This window comes from Emys orbicularis, chromosome 7, assembly GCF_028017835.1.
Source record: "Emys orbicularis isolate rEmyOrb1 chromosome 7, rEmyOrb1.hap1, whole genome shotgun sequence".
Taxonomy (NCBI): Eukaryota; Metazoa; Chordata; order Testudines; family Emydidae; genus Emys; species Emys orbicularis.
Genome location: NC_088689.1, coordinates 51217819 through 51238271, shown reverse-complemented (window position 1 = coordinate 51238271; position 20453 = coordinate 51217819). Strand labels below are relative to the sequence as shown.

Below are 20453 nucleotides of genomic sequence, written 5' to 3'. Positions count from 1 at the left end.
AGGAGGAATACAAGCTGAGAAACCAATTACCTGCATCAGTTTCCTTGAGAGTTCATTAGTGAGAAATTCTTCTTCCTTTTCATAGTTTACTGCAAGTGTCTCTTTCTCCTTCTGCAAAGCTTGAATCTTCTTAAATAGAGTATTACTGATGAACTCCTCTTCCTGTTCTGCCCTTGCTTGCTGTGAAAAAAGACATTGCAAAAAATTGGAAGTTTCCATATTGAAAGCTACAACTATTTCTCTTTGCTCTTAGAGTACTGTAAAAAAAATAAATACGGTAATCCTTTTCATCTGTCACCTGGACGTCAAAAGTACTGTATACAGCTTAGTAAACCCCATTACCTTCATTGAAACTCTGCCTGCATAGTGCCATATGTTCCTTTCTTTGTTTCCTTTGTATCAAGTTTGGATCCGAGCATTTTTTCTTGGATCACATTAAGAAATGTCCATCCTACAACTGGCAACAATTAAACTTAAAAAAAAAAAAAGACACTCCTCTCCCCACACACACACTATTGGTTGGGGGTGACTATCACCCCAACCTTTCAGCTTTTCTCCTTCACTGATAGACTTTTTCAACCTTTACTACAGACAAACAAGGTGGGTTTTTTAAAAATTCATCAAATCATCCAGCAGTACCCCCTTCTCCATAGAGTTCCAGAGGACAGAGGTTGACTGCCACTTATTTCTCCATTCAAGGAACTCTCTCTCCAGGAGAGCATCCTTAAATTTATCAGAAGGAAAATGAAGCAGCATTCACACTCAGTCTCTCCTTGGAGGTTAGGTACTGTTCCACAGGAGATCAGCCCCTCCAACCCCTCCATCTTCTGGGTCCTTCCTGCAGAGTTTAGATCCTCCTAACTCTTCTTTCGTATCTCAGAAGTTCTGCAGAAACATTACAACCTGCTTGATGCATACTTTCGAAGCCCACGTAGGCCACACAGACTATTACATAGATGCAAACTCAAGCTCATAGCTAAATAATGCAACAGCGAAGCTCACGCCTCCAAAAATAGATCACACCTAACTAAAACCAACAGAATAAAACAAATTTAGAATTATAGGCCAACCTTTTTTTTAGGAAATGAGTCAATACAGTGTTAAAAAGTTATCAAAAAGTTTAAAATCCTATTTTTTTGAACTCTATTATCCTTGTCCAATTTTGCCCCAAACTTATAAACAAACAAACAAAAATCTACCCTGGACTAACATGCAGCATGTAAAGATTTAGGCAGATCAGTTTCAGTTTGGCAGGGGTGAAAAGAGAAGGTTAAAAATCCAAGAACCAGAATTATAACAGGGTGTTAGTCTAAAACTTAACTGCACCTCTGTAACAAAAATTCTTCAGGCAAAACCTAACAGTACACAACATACATTGGAAGTTCAGTAAACTTGCAACAGAAAGCTTCTCAGAACGCTTAATACAATAATATGTCATTCCTATCTACTTGAAGGAAAGCCATATTCCCCAAAGCAACTATTTTATTAGGAAACAGCTGCTATAGTTACAATCTGCAATGAAATTTGTTCAGAGAATCCTCAAACTTCTTTCAAATGCACAGGACTCTCACCATAGAAAACATAACACCCTGGCAAAGCAGTCTTGTGCAATTGAAATACTCAGGTTTCATCTGCAGTGTCACAGATGTGCTATATTCAAACAAGGTCCGGTGCCCCTATCATTAGTAATAATGTAAGGATGTGTCTGAGTGTCACATCAGGAAATTACAAACCCAATGTATAAAGGTCAGCAAGCTCTTGGACAAATGCTACATTAAGTTGTTAGCTTTCATCCAGAAGATGTCTAACATGAGAGACCTAACTGATATTTGAATAAAACAACAACAACAACAACAACTGTCAAAAGAAGCTTTAAAAGGGAATTTAAATAGGGCAGGTATTCACAGCCTCAAATCTATAACCGGGACACAATGAAGTTCAGGATAGAGAACAAATACATACGTTAAAGTCAAACGGTTAGAGTCTATCGGCTTTGAGTCCTTCACAGCACAAACTAGTTCTTAAACCCATTCCCTTCACTGCCAGTAACACATCATTACTGTTGGTGTTTGCTTTTCAATGCTGAAAGACATTAAAAAGGTCATCCTATATTGTCTGCCTTTAAAAGGTCTAAAATTAAACAAAACCTAGTACTTTGTTCTGAATAAGAGACCAGATAATTAAGTGACTGACACACTTAAGTAAAAGTACTAACTGATATAATAGTTAATCTGATATAATAGTTAATCTTAACACAAGGGAATGCAGATCTATGTTACTTGAGAATTTGAGTTTAACACATGCCAACTATGAAAACAGGTAAATATGGTATTGTTACTAGAACATGCTACGAAAGGATGCCAGCCCCCCGCTGCCATACTTTCTAACCCCATGCATTCTCTTTCTTATAGAAAGCCTCCCTTTTGTCTGTAGACTTGGCCCAAAGTAATACCTGATTTACTTAGTTGTTTTAAAGTATTCATTTATCTGATGTTGGTTTCCATTAATTGCTTTAACGTTGTCTAAAATACTGGATGAAACCCTGAATGCTATTGTATTTTCACCACCAGCATTCAAGCTTAAACACTCATTCCATAATCAAATTTCTCTTGTAGACTGCAGTAATGAGTCTTAATACTTTGTACACTGGGCCTCAGGTCTAAGCCCGGTCTTTTTGCTGTGTGGACACAGCTCAGGCCTGAGTCCCCAGATTCATGTCTGGATATTCTGCCAACACTGTGAAGAACTTCAAAAAGATCTCGCAAAACTAAGTGATAGAGCAACAAAATGGCAAATGAAATTTAATGTGGATAAATGTAAAGTGATGCACATTGGAAAAAATAATCCCAACTATACATACAATATGATGGGGACTAATTTAGCTACAACTAATCAGGAAAGAGATCTTGGCGTCATCATGGATAGCTGTCTGAAGACGTTCACGCAGTGTGCAGCGGTAGTCAAAAAAACAAACAGGATGTTAGGAATCATTAAAAATGGGATAGAGAATAAGACGGAGAATATCTTATTGCCCTTATATAAATCCATGGTACGCCCACATCTTGAATACTGCATACAGATGTGGTCTCCTCATCTCAAAAAAGATATACTGGCATTAGAAAAAGTTCAGAAAAGGGCAACTAAAATGATTAGGGGTTTGGAATGGGTCCCATATGAGGAGAGATTAAAGAGGCTAGGACTTTTCAGCTTGGAAAAGAGGAGACTAAGGGGGGATATGATAGAGGTATATAAAATCATGAGTGGTGTGGAGAAAGTGAATAAGGAAAAGTTATTTATTTGTTCCCATAATATAAGAACTAGAGGACACCAAATGAAATTAATGGGCAGCAGGTTTAAAACAAATAAAAGGAAGTTCTTCTTTACACAGCGCACAGTCAACCTGTGGAACTCCTTGCCTGAGGAGGTTGTGAAGGCTAGAACTATAACAGGGTTTAAAAGAGAACTAGATAAATTCATGGAGGTTAAGTCCACTAATGGCTATTAGCCAGGATGGGTAAGGAATGGTATCCCTAGCCTCTGTTTGTCAGAGGGTGGTGATGGACAGCAGAGAGAGATCACTTGATCATTACCTGTTAGGTTCACTACCTCTAGGGCACCTGGCATTGGCCACTGTCGGTAGACAGGCTACTGGGCTGGATGGACCTTTGGTCTGACCCAGTATGGCCGTTCTTATGTTCTTACTATCCCACAATCCCCATGCGCCAATGTTTCTCAGCCTTTCTATCCCAAAAGTACCCACTCGATTCCCAGGAACTGGAAACAACATCTTTCCTTCCCACACTTACTGCTAGACTGAAAACACAGTTAAGCAGTTTCTGTATTACACAAAGCCCTACTCCCAGCACGCTGCTAGCTGGCCACAGGAACAGAGTCATTCTCTCTCTAGATTAATTTTGTATAGGTGCAGGTTTTCTTGATCCAGGTTATCTGGTAGGATAATCTTCAATGGCTCTCATTTGTAGGAGATCTAGGATGACGGTGTGCCTGCCCTGACTCCTCCTCTTCATCAAGCAGGAGCCCTTAGGCTGTGAGATTTTTTTTTTAAAAATAGGTTGAGAGAGTCTATACTTGCAATACTGTCCCACCCAATCTGGCACAGCTTGTGGAAACATGTGGGAGATGCTTATGGTGTCAGATGACAGTTTTCTTTTGTTTATTCTTGTTGGCCTGATGCTCCCAATAGTTTTCCTGCCCAAAGGAGGAAGCTAAAATTATGCCTGCCTGGACTTGGCTGCCTGTGTAGGGCCTATAGTGGAATATCTCTCTTTCAGATAAAAGTTTTCCCCAGTTAGAAACATGTCCTTTACCACCAGGGAAAAAGGCACACTTATTTTTGGTAGTGACACCAGCATAAATTCTGATCGGTGCACATCAAGAAACCTTCTGGCCATACAGAATGGAGGCCAGGGGACGTGTAGTATGCAAAGAAAGAAATTGTGGGCCAAGAAGCCACGCACTGCCTGCCAGTTCTTCCACATCTGGACTGCTGACCCGGTCCCTCTTATTACTCCACAGCCATCTAGGGGAAGGTGGTGGAAGTGGTAGTGAGGCATGGCAACATGTAACAGAAGCTGGGAACAATAACCAGGACATTAGGACCTGGAGACCTACAGTGACAAGTGGGAATGACAGCCCAATAGTTAAGACATGGCAACCTGCAACAGCATCTGAGGATGACAGCCCGATATTTTCCCAGTCTTTTAGATGTGGCACAAAAATCTCTCTCCTTCTATTACACGCTCACAGGGTGCATGAGAAGGGATATATAGCTATAGCTTGTTTAAAGGATCTGGAATCTTCATAGCTCTAGTCCACAACATGCACTATACATCTCCTGAATATCTATTCTCTGTGGTTTGTTTTTGTTTGCTTGTTGTTGGCCTCTCTCCCCCGAACGGGAAATGTCTTTGGGGGATTCTGTGTATGCATGGCTATGGCATGGTCTTTTCTACATTGATTTGCCATGCTGCACTCTGTGAGGGTGAGCAGGGAAAGTACTGATGGATTATTCACTGTGCTGCACTTCATGAAGGTGGGCAGGGAAAAGCTGCTCCTAACTTGACACCAAAGAGTACCACTGCCAGATGTTCGACACCAGATGAATTAGCATTTTAATTTTGGCTTTTAATTCAGACATGATTTTAGCAGCTAACATTTATGCTTTATGCTATTTGAAAGCAGGGTGTCGATCTTCAGACTGTATATGCTTGCAGTATTAGTCTCTAACTCCAATGGGTCTCAAGATCAGTGTTGGCATCAGGTTTGGGAAAGCCTTATGTGATGTAACATGTCAAAACTGAAGTTCCGAAGGAATGCAATAGATGAAGGAAAAGACATGGCAATGTGCAATGGTATTAAAAAATAGGCAATGGACCCAAACAAAGCTGACTGTAATAAAAAGGCTGACCAATAAACAAAGTGACAAATTTAGATTATGTATGTAACCAGGAATTAATATTACTGCAGGAATATTTAAAAAAAAAAAAAAAAAAGTTTACATTGTACTTTGCATTTGTTTGCATAGACTATGAGCTCTCTGGGGCAGGCACTGTTTCCATCATTTGTATGTACACAATACCTAGCATAGTGGTGCCCTGATCTCCATGAAGAAATAAAAGAGCTAGAACAATGAAAGTTATAAATGCTTTAAGAGTTCAAGAGGTACCAATATGAGCAACTGACTTCATATGAAGTGATGATTTTGTTTGTTTTAAGTCAAGATTACTAGCCCACATCAGACCACAAAATTTCATATGGTGTGATAAATCAGCTTAAGAGTTAAACAAAAAAATCTCAAGTTCGGAGAAATTCTGTTTTCCCTAAGACAAACATGCTAACTTTAAAAGGTGGTATGACAGACTGTCTGCCAAGGGTATAACACTGATAAATTCTGAGTAGCTCAGAACTAAAGTGAATCTACCTTCTTAGGATTTCTATGTATACCTACAGGTTAGATCCTTCCTAGACAATTACTGAAGGAGAAATTCCATCTATTACTACTCTATAATTCATAGATAGAAGGAGTATATCCTAAATTCCACACCCCGAGAGTTTAAAATTGTTCATAAGGATCATCAATGGTAGAAAACACTTGAATACTTCTCTGAAGGCTCTATCTGCAACAATTACTCCTGGGGGAATTCTGTGTCACTGCACATGCACAGAATTCATGGCCCCTGCAGATTTCTTTGCTTCCCCGCAGAAAAATGACTTCTGACAGGGAAGCCACAAGAGCGGCCATGGCCCCCTCCACAGCAGTGCAGGCAGATCGGTTTGGGTACCCAGAGCAGCCGGTAGAGAAACAAATCACCATCGGGGGGGGGGGGGGGGAGGAGGGGAAGCTGGCCAGTCGTGCATGTGAGAGAGAGAGAGAGAGAGACAGAGACAGACAGACACACACTGTCCCTCTCACTTGCTATTGTGGCATGGAGTGGAGAGGCAAAGCTTTCCGGTGTTTCTGAAGAGGTAGGTGTGGGGCAGGCTCTGTCTCCTCAGGCAGAGTAGAATGTAGCAGCCTGCCTGCTTAGTGAATTGTTCCCATTGTTCTTGGTGAATTCCCCAGGAGTATAAAACACGCGTAAAAATTTTAAGGCTCCTTCACACTGCCTGAGTTGTGTAAAGGAGCCTTATTGTAAAGGACAGTATGGCCTTACAAATGCTTATGGTGCTTTAGTGATTAGAACTAAATTTTTGGACTGAAAAAATTTCCTATCAAAATGTGCTCCATGAACTGTTTGCTACTGGTCTTTTTGGAGATGATCCGTAGCCAGTATAAATTGTGAGTTTGAGTCCCCAGCCCTCACTTGCTCTTCAGTTGCCTATGATACAACACTGAGCATATGGCTGCATATATCTGTTGACTTAGTAACTAAAAGTAAAGGATCAATACTAGCTACATTACTGTTAGACAGAGTGGGTTTGGTGACTTCCTCCAATGTTCCCCACTCCTATTCTCCATCCACTGTATTGTAGTATTAACATTCAAAATGCCATGTGTATAGGAGGAGAGGTGACAAGAAAAATCATAGGAGAAAAGAAAAAATTGGAGGTGGGAGGAGTAATACAGAGAAAAGTAGCAGAAGTCTGACTGAAAAAATAATTTTTATAAAAATTAAGTGTACTCTTTGATTATTCTTCAAATTTCAAACAATCCTGGTGACCAATAAGTCACTATATTCACACTCAGTTCATAACACAAAAATCCTTGATTAGAAATACAGCCATTCGACTCAATCCATCAGAACAGCCTATCTGGCTATTGCAGTTAGATTCAGAAAAACAATTTGTCAACAAAATCCTTCTCCCTTCAGTAATCATCAAACACCTAAACTGGCTATTCCCCCCTACCCCATCACCTTTCTCATTTTGCAGTTTGACATTGCTCAGGCTGACTATGAATCAATAAAACTCATATCGAATGAGCATTTTCAGACTCCAGTAACAAATTTACTGTAAAGCAGGTTTGAGTGAATGAACATCAGCTGCAGAAAAAAATTAAAGGAGCCCACATTCTGAAGTTTATTGTGGGGCTCTTCCCTATCCAATAGGCCTATTATTAGTTATGTCATCCAGGGAGAGCAGTTGATGCTTCATTAGACTCCATCCCCACTTTTTTAATTACAACTCAAAGAATTTCAAGGTGTTTCTACCCTACCAGATAACCTGGAGCAGAAAACCTGCACCTATACAAAATTAATCTAGAGGGAGAATGTCTATATGGTTTCTTGTACAGCTGCAGATAAGAACAAGATGACTGCAGCTCATCTGCATGAGTTTTCAATTTACTCTCAACTTCACAGTTTTCATATGCAAAACTACTGAAGGTATTTGTTTTAAGGCCTGGTCTACACTTCAGTTAGGTCGACGTAAGGCAGCTTACTTCGACCTATGTCAGTGTCTACACTAGAATGGTGCTCCCACCGATGTAAGTCGCCCACTACATTGACTTAATAACTCCACCTCTGCAAAAGGTGTAGCACTAAGGTCTATGTAGTTAGGGTGACGCAGTGTACTTACATCGTCTGTTGGCTGACAGTCTGGAGCCCCACTGCCGGGGCTGACAGCCTGATGGTCTGCTGCCACCTCCCAGTGAGAGATTGGGGGGGTTAGGGAGAGAGCCCAAGCCTGGCTGTCAACTGGGCTCAGGCTCTCCTCCCACCCGCCAATCCATCACCAGGAGGCAGCAACAGGGCTCCAAGCTGTCCTTCCCCCTAAAACCTCACCCGGAGGTGGCAGCAGGGCTCTGGGCAGTCAGCCTGTCAGCACTCCAGGCTGTCAGCCCCAGCAGCAAGGTTCTCAGCAGTAGCCCCTATTCCTCCCACCCCAGGGATCACAGCCGGAGAGTAGGCCAGGGCAGAATTTCACCTCAAGGAGCCTACCAGCATTGAAATTGACATTCTTGTCAGTTTCACAGCTGCTATAATTTCACATTTAGTCTCCAGGCTCCAACCGTCATCGCCAGAGCCAGGAAGTTCCAGCTGTGAGCCCTGCATGGGGATGACAGCCGTTGGGGGGTGGGGGTGGGGTGAATCCAGCTGTGAGCCTCATGCAGGCTTACAGCCAGAGCTGGAAAGGAAATGTGAAATAATAGCAGCCGTGAAACTGACAAGAATGTCAATTTCACTGCTGGTAGGCTCCCTGCTGTGAAACTGAGCCCAGCGCCTGGCTCACAATTGGGGCTGTAAGCCCTGAGTGGGCTCCAGCTGTGAGCCATGCACAGATGTCAGTACCCCATCTGTCAGTGGCCCACAATGCCCCATTTCAGTCAGCACAAACGCTCCTGGTGAGGACGTACACCACCAACGGAAGGAGGATAGCGTGGCCACCACCAGCCAATTTAATTACTGAGGTGGCTGTAGGTTCACTTAACTTAAGTCAACCTAATTTTGTAGTATAGACAAGCCCTTAGTAAATAAACTTGCTCTGAAAGTTTATCTTTTGGCTGAATGAGTCAGCGTTTTAGAGAAAACACAATTATTTTGGAACTTGTAACACTCAGAAGGATGCAGTAAGCTTTCTCTAAATGCAAAGCTCACTTGCTGTTGGTTATTCCACATCTTTATAAGATTCATATATGACAATAGAATAAGCCTTGTTATTTTTTGAGCAGATCTACTCTAAATTGCATGGTAACCATCCACTTACATTTACTATGCCTTGTACAAGAAATTAATTACCGTATAGACTCATTCATAAGCCGAATTACACTGCTCTACAGCCAAAATGCTTCTGAAATAAATGTAGTCAAACTTTACTAATTCTGGGTCACTGAGAACAAAAATGATGCTTAAAATTGTTGATTGGCTCTAGTTTTCAAGATATGCTATTGGGTCCGTATATACAACCCTTGACTTGGGAATGGCAGAGGATAAGTGAGTTATAAAGGGAAGGGATCTCAATTTAAACCAGAAATGACTAAAATACATCTTTGACTGGATCTATGAATAAATCTATGACTGGGTTTGGACAGTACTTGCTTTTTAGGCAAAACAATGAATGATGCAATCTGAAGCTGGTATTGCGTCATACATGATATGAATTGCATCATGTTATTCCTAGAAGTCATGGATGATGCAATCATAACGAAGCTTACATCACTCTGCTGAACAAATTGCCCTATATCAGCTCTAGAAATCATACAGTGTCGTGCTCTCTTATTTGTCAGTGTTTGATTTTGCAAAGGGACACATTTCTGTTTAGCCAAAGTGAGCAGAGATGCCTCGTACTTGTGTGAACAATGCAGATAACTTCTGCTATGTTTGTGGTGAAGTGACTTTTGCATCACAAAAGCGCAGTATAACCACTATGGTTAAGAAAGCCTATCACCTTTCTTTTGGCTGCAAAATTGGAGATCAGGACAAGAGGTGGGCCCCACACATATGCTGCAACACTTGTGCAACAAATCTTCGCCAGTGGTTGAACAGGAAAAGGAAATCTATGCCTTTTGCAGTGCCAATGATTTGGAGAGAGCCAACAGATCATACCAGCAATTGTTACTTCTGCATGGTGCCTCCAGTTGGGAAAGGTGTGTCAAAGAAGAAAAAGTGGACTGTGCATTATCCAAACATTCCATCAGCTATACGCCCAGTACCCCACAGAGAAGGACTGCCGGTTCCTGATGCACCAGAATCATTCTCACTTGAGTACTGCTGTTTTCTCTGCGAATGGGATAGTCGTGCAAGAGATTCCCACTACATCAAGAAAGATTGGCCACTCCGACAGTCATTGGAGCCTGGGAGGAAAAGTATTCAGCATCCACCACTTGTTGAATCAAGGAAGATTTTGTTACCACCCTTACACATCAAGCTGGGTCTGATGATGAACTTTGTCAAGGCCATTGACAAAACACAAGCAGCTTTCAAGTACCTCCGTGGAAAATTTCCAAGGTTAAGTGAAGCTAAGATAAAGGAAGGTGTCTTTGTTGGTCCTCAGATTCATGAACTTCTTGAGATGATGCATTTGACCATGCACTGCGTGGCAAGGAAAAGACGACATGGAAAGCCTTCCAGTTAGTGGCAATACATTTTCTCGGAAACAACAAGGCAGACAACTACAGGTTGTTGGTGGAAAACCTCAAGGCATACAAAAGCCTTGGTTGCAACATGTCACTAAAGATACATTTTTTGCACTCTCATCTAGATTTTTTTCCACCGAACTGCGGAGCAGTGAGCGACGAGCACGGCGAGCGATTTCAACAGGACATTGCAACAATGGAAAAACGCTATCAGGGCAAATGGAGACCGTCAATGCTTGCAAACTATTGCTGGACAGTGACAAGAGATGCTCCATTTAATGAATACAAGAGACAAGCCAAGAAGCGCCGAGTAGACACTGAATAGGACTAAACTATGTACAGAATAGTTTTTTGCCTTTTGTTTCATAATAAATTTTATTTATATAACCCTTTTGCTGATTTTTAAAGTGTTACATAAACAGGACAGGTGAAATATTATCATGTAAAGCAACCATAAACACATGAAAAGACCTAGGTTTACAATTTATGATTAAAACTCTACTATCTACACAACATACATAGACATAAAATGTAAAAACTTAAATATCTTAGAAACAGTAGCCAATCAGTTGTTTTAATTGTCATATTTGAATTCAGCACATCAAAATACATGTTAAATAGCACATTTTATCTCTGAAGCAGACGACTTCTCAAAAATTGTAGACCAGTGTTATTTTAGTAAAAAAGGGAAGCATCAGAGAAGGGGGTCGGCTTATGAACTGGTATAGAGAGGGAAAGGTGGGACACAGCCCCTCCCCCCAACTGAGGGGGCAAGGAGAGGCAGCACAGCCAGCAGAGACAGAAGGGAAGAGGCGGGGCCAGAGTCTCTCCGCTTCTGGCCATGCTGCTCTCCCCACAGCCTCCGAAGAAGCTGCAGCTCCGGGGCTGGCAGGCTGTGGCTGCGCCGTCCGGCCCATGGGAACAGACTGCGGCTGCGCCGCCCAGCCTGCCGGAGCAGCTCCGGCCAGGCCAGAGACATCCTCCGCTGGCCCGCCCCAGCTAACGTGGGAAGGGATGGGATGGGGAGAGGGTGGGGGTCTGGGGCTAGGGGTAGTAGAGTCATGTGGGGAGTGATCACAGGGCTTACTCCCCTGACTCCCAGCTTCCCCCCCCCCACTCACCCCCAAAATTTCCCCACCAGTTACCCTGGCCCATCAAGGTAAGGAACTGGCGGGCCGGGACACTTTGTTTACTTAGGTTTACCTCCGTGCCTGCGGACGCTCGAGGTAAACAAACCGTCTCGGCCCGCCAGCAGCTTATCCTGATGGCCCGAGAGCCAAAGTTTGCCGACCCCTGAATTATAGGGTCGGCTTATGAATGGGTCATAAAAATTTTCCATTTTTACTTATCCATCTTGGGGGGGTTGGCTTATAAATGAACCAGCTTATAACTGAGTATATACGGTACTTAAACATGAATTTTCCCAAGCATCACCAAGAGAATCCTCAACACTGAACTAGGCTAGGATGCATTTCCCTGTCAATTATAAAGACAGAACTGTTGGACTAGAGGGATCCAGAGGGTAGACAACAAGGTAAAATATTAACTGATTTCTACTGTTCAGACAAGCAGAAGAAAATTTTAAGTACTAGTAATTCTCCGTTATCCAGAAAGGTAGGATGTGGGAATAAAGAGATTCCATTGCAGTTCTGAGGTGGGCAGTTAGAATGAGAAAACTAAAAAGAGGCACAAAAAAGAGGCAACAGCCAAATGATGAAAAGTTACAAGGAAGCAAGTTAAAAGGAACAAGAGAACAAATACAAGGATGAGAGTGAGAACAGGAAAGAAAAATAAGAGGTAGAACCATGAGGGGGAAAAAAGCAAAATCAGAAAGAATTAGAAAGAAGAGTCAGACTGAAAAGATAAATAAGTGATCTACTGCTGGTTATATATCATTACATTTAGAACTTGCTTTCTAACTTGACTTTTGTGTAAGTGTTTTTAAAAACATTTATCTAATGATAAATTCCTCTGTTCAGAATAATAATTAGCCAGTTCTGATTAAATGGTACACAGGTTCAGGGAGCAATACTACAGGTAATGAGGTATTTATGCAATTGCATTGGTATTTGATGTTGTAGTCAAAACTACTTCAACAGCAGTCAGTATCCAGGACATTCAATCCTACTTTCAGATATTTCTGAAATCTACATTTGAGCAAGTACTTATTAAATGTCCCACAGCAAACTGTTTTCATAAATGTAAACTTTTTTAGTGTTTTGAAACTCTAAACAACTATTCAGTGCTAACAGAACTAATTTTGTTTTTGGTGACAAAGATTTTATTCCACTTTCGATTTGTGAAAAAAAGTTATAAAATTAAGATTGCCAAGATTTTGTTCTTGCCTGTATACCTTACAAGTAGTGACACTGAAATAAGTCAATAAAAAAAATCAGCATTTATTTAGTTCACTAAAAGTTTTAATCTAAAATTACATCAACACAATTTTGCAAGTCACTTTTACAAAGCCTCAACCTATTTTAAATAAATTTTCTTAAAAAAATCAAGTAATGAAAAAAAATCCCTGCAGCCTCACTGTGTATATTGTTATCACAAAGAAAGAATTTTACATCATTATAGAGCCAGAGATTTAAAAAATAGTCAAATGCAACATTTAGACAATAAAAAAATAGTAACCAAAAATAAACCCAAAGCCTATTGTCAATAGGTTTTCATTTAGAACTTCAAACACTGAGGTTTACGGATAATATAGCATGTGACCACGCAATTAAAAACTGTACTGCAATGAATATTTACAATGGAGCCAAAATAAGGTTGTACAGGAAACCTGTCCTTATTTCTGAGTGCTTGACTTTGTACCTTTAGGTCCTTTTAATACTTTTTTGTGTAATTTTCTAGGATTTTAAAAAAAGCAAATTGAGAAAACAAATTCAATTGTGTAGAACCATACAGACTTCCAGATGGTTCTTCATCAGGGTTAGAATCTCTAATCTATAGCACAAACCCCTGCAACTTGAGCGAATACAACAACTGATTGCTGTAGAAGGCTGTCATCCTCTATATGGGCCAACTTCTAGAGCAGGGGCAGGCAAACTACAGCATCCGGCCCTCCAGCCAGTTTAATCCGGCCCTTGAGCTCCTGCTGGGGAGTGCGGTCTGGGGCTTGCCCTGCTCCCGCACTCCAGCGGAGACCGGGGTCGGAGGCCGCTCCGCACACACGTGCCGAGGCTCCCAGAAGCAGCATGTTCCCCCTCCGGCTCCTATGCTCAGGGGCAGCCAGGGGTCTGCGCGCACTGCTACCCCCACAGCTCCCATTGGCCGTGAACTGCGGCTAATGGGAGCTGCAGGGGCGTTGCCTGCGGACTGGGCAACACGCAGAACTACCTGGCCACACCTCCCCATAGGAGCTGGAGGGGGGACATGCCGCTGCTTCCAGGAGCTATTTCAGGTAAGCTCTGCCCGGAGCCTGCACTCCTGACCCCTTCCTGTGCCCCAGCCCTCATCCCTCTCCAGCACTCCAACCCCCTGCCCCAGCACGGAGCCCCCTCCTGCACCCTGAACTCCTTGGTCCCAGCCTGGAGCACCCTCCTACACCCAAATCCCTCATTCCCAGCCCCACCCCAGAGCCTGCACCTCCAGCCAGAGTCCTCCCTCCACCCCACCCCCCAACCCCAGCCCGGAGCCCCATACTGTACCCTGAATGCCTCATTTCTGGCCCCACCCCAGAGCCCACATCCCCAGCCAGAACCCTCACCCCCTCCTGCACCCCAACCTCAATTTCATTAGCATTCATGGCCCACCATACAATTTCCATACCCAGATGTGGCCCTTGGGCCAAAAAGTTTGCCCACCTCTGCTCTAAAGGGAGATGAGGCACACATTTTGCCAATGCGTTTCAAAGCCATTTGACAATGTCCGTAGCTTTAAAAAATTTAAACCAGCCTTAGAAAATTCTACTTGACCAAAATGAATATATTAATTTTAACAGATGAATAAAATATTTTTTTTATCATTTATACCATGGTAAAGGGTAGATGAGTAGAATATGGTCCTGGGACAGTACATGTTTGACATTTTATAAGGTTAGTTTGAAATGTCTGATAAGGAATATCCACTATTCAAATAAGGGTTTAAATAATGATTTATGCTATTGCCAAAAGTAAATATACTTTCAATGCATCAGACATCAGATGGAAGATTTACTCTCACTGCTGCAGAGTTCTTAAAAACATACACCATGTGTCCTTTAAAGTAGTATCCATTTGGCTTATGGATTTCCTGGCAGTTTTATTTCCACAAAAGAGCATTAGAACTGTGTACATTATATTTGAGTACACAAAAATGTAACCTGTTGTAAGAAATATCTAGGTATTGTTATATTCAACAGCCTTTGATGATAAAGACCTTGGATGATGTTGTAAGAAATTAGTAGATACAGTTGTATATAACAAGAGTTTATGAGTAACTTGTGTGATTTTATATGGTTCAATAAAGCAACTACCTTACTGGATAGTCAAAGTTTGTTTGATGTGGAAACTCAACCGGACAACAGCACATCTTTAAAAAAACATTGTTTAAAATACTGAATTAGAAGTTCTAACCATTTCTCTCTGTACTAATCCTTTGCCCATTATCAATTCAAGAGCGTAACAAAAAGCTTTTGCAACTCAGAGTAACACTGGTATTTTTCTGTGTTACTTGTGAAGTTTTAGAACAGCAGCTTTTTGGTTTACTGCTGTTTGTGCACAGAGGTAATCTTGTCAAAGCACTGTGAACAGTCAATATAATCAATATATGCTAAGCAAGCAGAGAGCATAAGCACATAAAACATTGGTTTTGTTCAGATACTACATAAGGATCTTTATTTATAGCTAGCTTATGACAGATATAAACAAAATGTTTAAAATCCAGAGATGTTCCCCATTAGATTATCAGTTTTAAGGTCAGTCAAATGTTCTGCCTAAAGCAGTACAGCTTTCAGGGCATGAAATACAAAGGGAGAAAAAGGGGAAGGACAAAGCTACCTGCCACTGTGGCATGCAATATTTAAAAAAAAAAATCAGGATTGCCATACTCAGTGCAGTCACAACTATTCTTCATTTATAATTCTTTGTTTTTAATATTATAATTGTTCTAATTCAATATTTTAAATAATAACATTAAAAAAAAAATCGGGTTGTTTGGATATTGCTTGTCAACCAATAAGTGGTAACTCTGCTTGAACCTTATTAGCAATGTTCTTGCCTGCCACCACCTTCACCGTCAAACTTAGCTCTCCGGCACATAAACCTGAGTTATGCAACAAAATAGGATGTGAAATGTATAAAAGGTTTGTTGGCCTAAAAGCTACACTTGCTTTTACTTTAGTCTTCCTTTTCTTTTCCTTTTCACTGATAGTCCACTACTATTTCTTTTCCACACAACAGACCATCCCTCTTCTTCCACCCGTTCCACCATATTACATTAGCAGCAACTTCACTCCACAGTCTGTGGTGCACTCAGGAAGAAGTTATAAATAAAAACATTGGGGGTGGGGGGAGAGACACTCTAGTCAGAAAGTTAAATAACCTCTTGGGTGATTATATTACTGAAATAGATGTTCTGCTCACAGAATATATGCTTTTGATACTAACAGGAATGTACAGTCTTGTCCAAAATTTACCCATGTCTGCTCAAAGCCCAGCCAACAGCAAACCTTTGTTAAATGTAACTATTCTGCCTTCCACAACTGTTTTTTTTGTTCAAAGACAGGTATGTGCAAAAACAAAGCAGAGAGAAAATTTCTTAAAGACCTTCTTGAACAGTCTTTAGAAAAAATCCTAATTCGGTTTATTTAAATCATGTAGATTATTTAAAGGATTTTGGCATAATATAGAAGTGTGTTTCTGTTTTCCGTCAAGGTCAGCTTTATACTTCATTAGAGTATACAAAAGAAGTCAAGGTATCATCTTGTTATTTTACTATAAAGACTTCTCTAGGTAGAAGGTGTCACAGTTACAGGGTTAGCTGTGCCTCTGTTCTCTAAATGGGATCACTGATTGCACCCCCTCAGGTGTCAGGACTTGTGCCTTTACCACAATTATCCAGACCAGGACCTGGATTATAGTACCCTGTGTATCCACTGTTTTTACCCTGCAGGTGTGATACCTGTGATTCTTCTCTTTGGGAGTCTGACCAGTGGTGTATATAGTGACCCCTTTCCAGGTGGAGCCAGCTAGACTTGTTTGCTACACTTCCAGAAATCACGTCTTCTGATGCTAGCCTTGATGTTGGTTCTCTCTGAAGCAGGAACAATAGTCACAAATTTGAACAAGTATTTTCTGCAGCTACTGGCAAAGCATTGCTGAAAAAGCACACATTTTTTAAAATGCTACTTTATCTCCTCTTTTGCAATCTTCAAGTTGAAAAAAGATAAGAAATGGTGATTCGACTGGGCTGCAAAAATCTTGTCCCTATGTTTCACTATATGAGGAGGAAATCAGACTGAAAAAAGAAGTGAACCCCACAGAGCATGATATTTTTTTTAATGTTATTGGTTTTTATCTTATCTAATTCATTAAAAACCACATACAGTCCTTCTATAGAAGGCCATACCACAACACTGGTTGAATGCTATTTATTCATGTAGCAGGAGTTTTAAATATCATGTTGTGTGTGCCTCATTATTAATAACTACATTAAATAAAGAATTCCAGGAAGTCTTTAACTATGCAGCAATAAGCAGGAACACTAAATATCAGGACAGTTTTATAGAATAAATAAATCTTGCAAATATTTCCAAATGTATTGAGAAGGAGGGGATTTGGGAGCAGGATAATGTAGGATTTAAGCATGCACCCTAACATGAAGCAATCTTCTTCTCTCTTTTATGGGCTGCTCCTCACCTTCTATGGATAGCATATATATCTTTTTACTATTGCCTTATTTCTGGTTTCTATCAGTGCCTCCCTGCTCCTCACATACTGTTTCTATATTGCTTCACCTCATCTTTGTTTCAGTCCCTCTCACTGAGTTTCGCTGGGAGCTGTTTGGAAGATCCCTTCTCCCCATATGCCCTGTCACCCATTTTACTTCCTTCTCTTACAAGGCCTCGCTTCACACTGATCACCCCTTTAGCTAAGGAGAACTTCATGTCTTCAACCAGCGAGAAGGGTCTGACTAAAGAAGAGAACACAACATGAGATGCTCCTAGATCCTACAAGCTCAGAGGGCAAAAGGCCAAACTAATATTCTCTATCTTAATCCAATGGAACTGCTTTCCTCTTTTTGGTCTCCTTTCTCTTTACAGCCTACATTTGTTTCTCTTCCCTCCATCCTATTTGTTTAGTCTGCTATTCCCTCTCTGTAGTCCAATTTGTGCATTTTGCTGTGCCCTGTTTTCTCTCCTTTCTCCTACACCTTCAACTGGGTTTTTGGTCTTCCTCCCTTAAAAGTGTACTTGTATTTCTGCTCTTGAATTTAGCATTCCCCCAGCAAAATCAAAGAATGTCCTGCAGAGTCACTTCACTCTATGCATATTGGTGCTCTTCCAGTTTCTCCCTGAAATTCCACTCTATTGTACTCTGTATAATTCAGAGTGAAATTAAAATAATTCAGTAGCGTCATCTTGCAGTCTGCAGTGCATAGAACATAACAGAATGACAGGGGGAGCAAAAGAACTGGGTAGCAAGCGCTAATTGAACAAGGTGGCAGAGAGAAAAAAGGACCCTGCTTGACCTTTAAAAAGTGAACAGAAAGTTTTTCAACACAAGAGAATGAACCAAGCAAACATTATGCTTTTGCATAAACTTGGTCAATGGTAGCAACAGTCATTTTCGCTCCCCAATGTGCACTACCATGTCCCTGTAACAGGGGTGGGCAAACTTTTTGGCCTGCGGGCCACATCAGGGTTCCAAAACTGTATGGAGGGCCGGGTAGGGAAGTCTGTGGCCCCCACTCTCTATCTGCCCCCTCCCACTTCTTGTCCCCAGACTGCCCCTCTCATAACTCTCGACCACCCCCTCTCGGGACCTCCCACCCCTAGCCACCCCTTCCCCCCTCGGGACCCCACCTCCTATCTTACACCCTCTACTCCCTGTCCCCTGACTGCCCCAACCCCTATCCACACCCCCGCCCCCTGACAGGCGCCCCAGGACTCCCACGCCTATCCAACCGACCCCTGTCCCCTGACTGCCCTCTGGGACCCCCTGCCCCTTATCCAACCCCCCCACTCCCAGCCCCCTTACCATGCTGCTCAGAGCAAAAGGACTGGCAGCCGCGCCACCTGGCCAGAGCCAGCCACGCTGCCCCACTGCCCAGAGCGCTGGCAGCACGGCGAACTGAGGTTGCGGGGGGGGGGGGGTCGGGGGACAGGAGGAGAGGGGCCGGGGACTAGCCTCCCTAGCCGGGAGCTCAAGGGCCAGGCAGGATGGTCCCACGGGCCAGATGTGGCCCGCAGGCCGTAGTTTGCCCACCTCTGATCTATACCCATATTGCATAGTTACAATTACTTCATTTGCAGTGCAACGTTCAATTTATGCCCTACTGATGAACATAAGCACAAATGGGCATTCTCCTCCTCAGCTCATCTTTGCCCTGTGATGAAATCAAAGCTGATTTGTAACATCACAGTCATTTCTATAATAGGAAATAAACACGTTACATACATTTACAACTTCTCTACAAGACCAACAAAGAACTTGGGTTGAGTTGTGAGGGAGTAAATACAAAAAGCTATATAGTATTAGTAAAAGGTAGAGTAAATGACAAGCAAAGTAGAACAACTGTTTCCCCCAACTAAACATTTATTTACACTTACCTTCTATCAGCTCTCACTTAAACCTTTTCAAAGCCAGAGAAAAGTGGTCTCCAACCATTTTTATACTGGAGTAATTGGACAATATTTGGAAAGCAAATGTGTTTATATTAATGATGGTTTAAAGTCCTGACAAGTTATAAATAGAGCCCTACCAAATTCAAGGTCCATTTTGGTCAATTTCATGGTCACAGGATTTTAAAAATAGTAAATTTAATTATTTCTGATATTTAAATCTGAAATTTCACAGTGTTGTAACTGAAGGGGTCCTAGCTCAAAAGGGGGTTGTGGAAGGGTTGTAAGGTTATTGTGTGTGTGTGCGGAGGGGATGGGGGGGGGAGGGGTCACAGTATTGCTACCATTACTTCTGTGCTGCCTTCAGAGCTGGGAGCCTTGGCCAGCAGTCACCACTCTCTGGCCGCCTAGCTCTGAAGGCAGCAGCGCAGAAGTAAGGGTGGCATAGTAGGGTATTGCTACCCTTACTTCTGCACTGCTGCTGGTGGGGTGCTGCCTTCAGAGCAGGGTGCCTTGCCAGCAGCCACTGCTCTCCAGCCACCCAGCTCTGAAGGCAGTGCAGAAGTAAGGGTGGCAATACCGTGACCCCACCCCTACAATAACCAAGCAACACCACCTCCTACAGCCCCCTTTTGGGTCAGGACGTCAGTGTGAGAAATGCTGGTCTCCCCTGTGAAATCTGTATAGTATAGGGTAAAAGACTACAAAAGACTTGATTTCATAGGGGAAACCAGATTTCACGGTCCGTGACACATTTTTCATGGCTATGAATTTGGTAGGGCCCTAGTTATAAAGTTATGTTTTCTGTTGATCCAAGACACTGATACAATATTTTATTTAAAAAAATACATATTAACTGACATCTTGCATGTCAACTTTAATACTGATAGGCTGAAAATGTCAAAAGAGCAAGAAGTTGACTTTAGAAAGGGTAAATGGCCTATAATTCTATTTCTGTTGCACTGCCATAAGTTACAAATATATACTTCTATATGACAGAGAAATTGTGAACAGTTCTCCAGGGCCATCACTCTCTCCTTGCTGATTTTATTTTCCTAATCATCTCTCTTTTCTATACTTCAGCAACTATTTCAAACAAGTGACTGCACTCTAGTTCTCCCCTTTGTGCTCATCAATATGTCACCTCAT

General features: G+C 41.9%; 1 protein-coding gene across 2 annotated transcripts in view; it reads right to left on the bottom strand.

The window, feature by feature from the left end:
• CCDC6 (coiled-coil domain containing 6) overlaps positions 1-20453 on the bottom strand; it is a 75421-nt gene that overhangs the window by 51313 nt on the left and 3655 nt on the right. The window contains exons 1-3 of one of the 2 annotated variants that reach the window (XM_065408757.1): positions 1963-2079; positions 343-457; positions 31-180 (exon numbers count right to left, since the gene is read on the bottom strand). In XM_065408757.1, coding sequence (XP_065264829.1) covers positions 31-180; positions 343-348 — 156 coding nt within the window. In that variant the 5' untranslated portion in view covers positions 349-457; positions 1963-2079. Of the gene's footprint in view, positions 1-30; positions 181-342; positions 458-1962; positions 2080-20453 lie in introns of those variants that run through there. The other variant, XM_065408756.1, reaches the window with a different exon arrangement.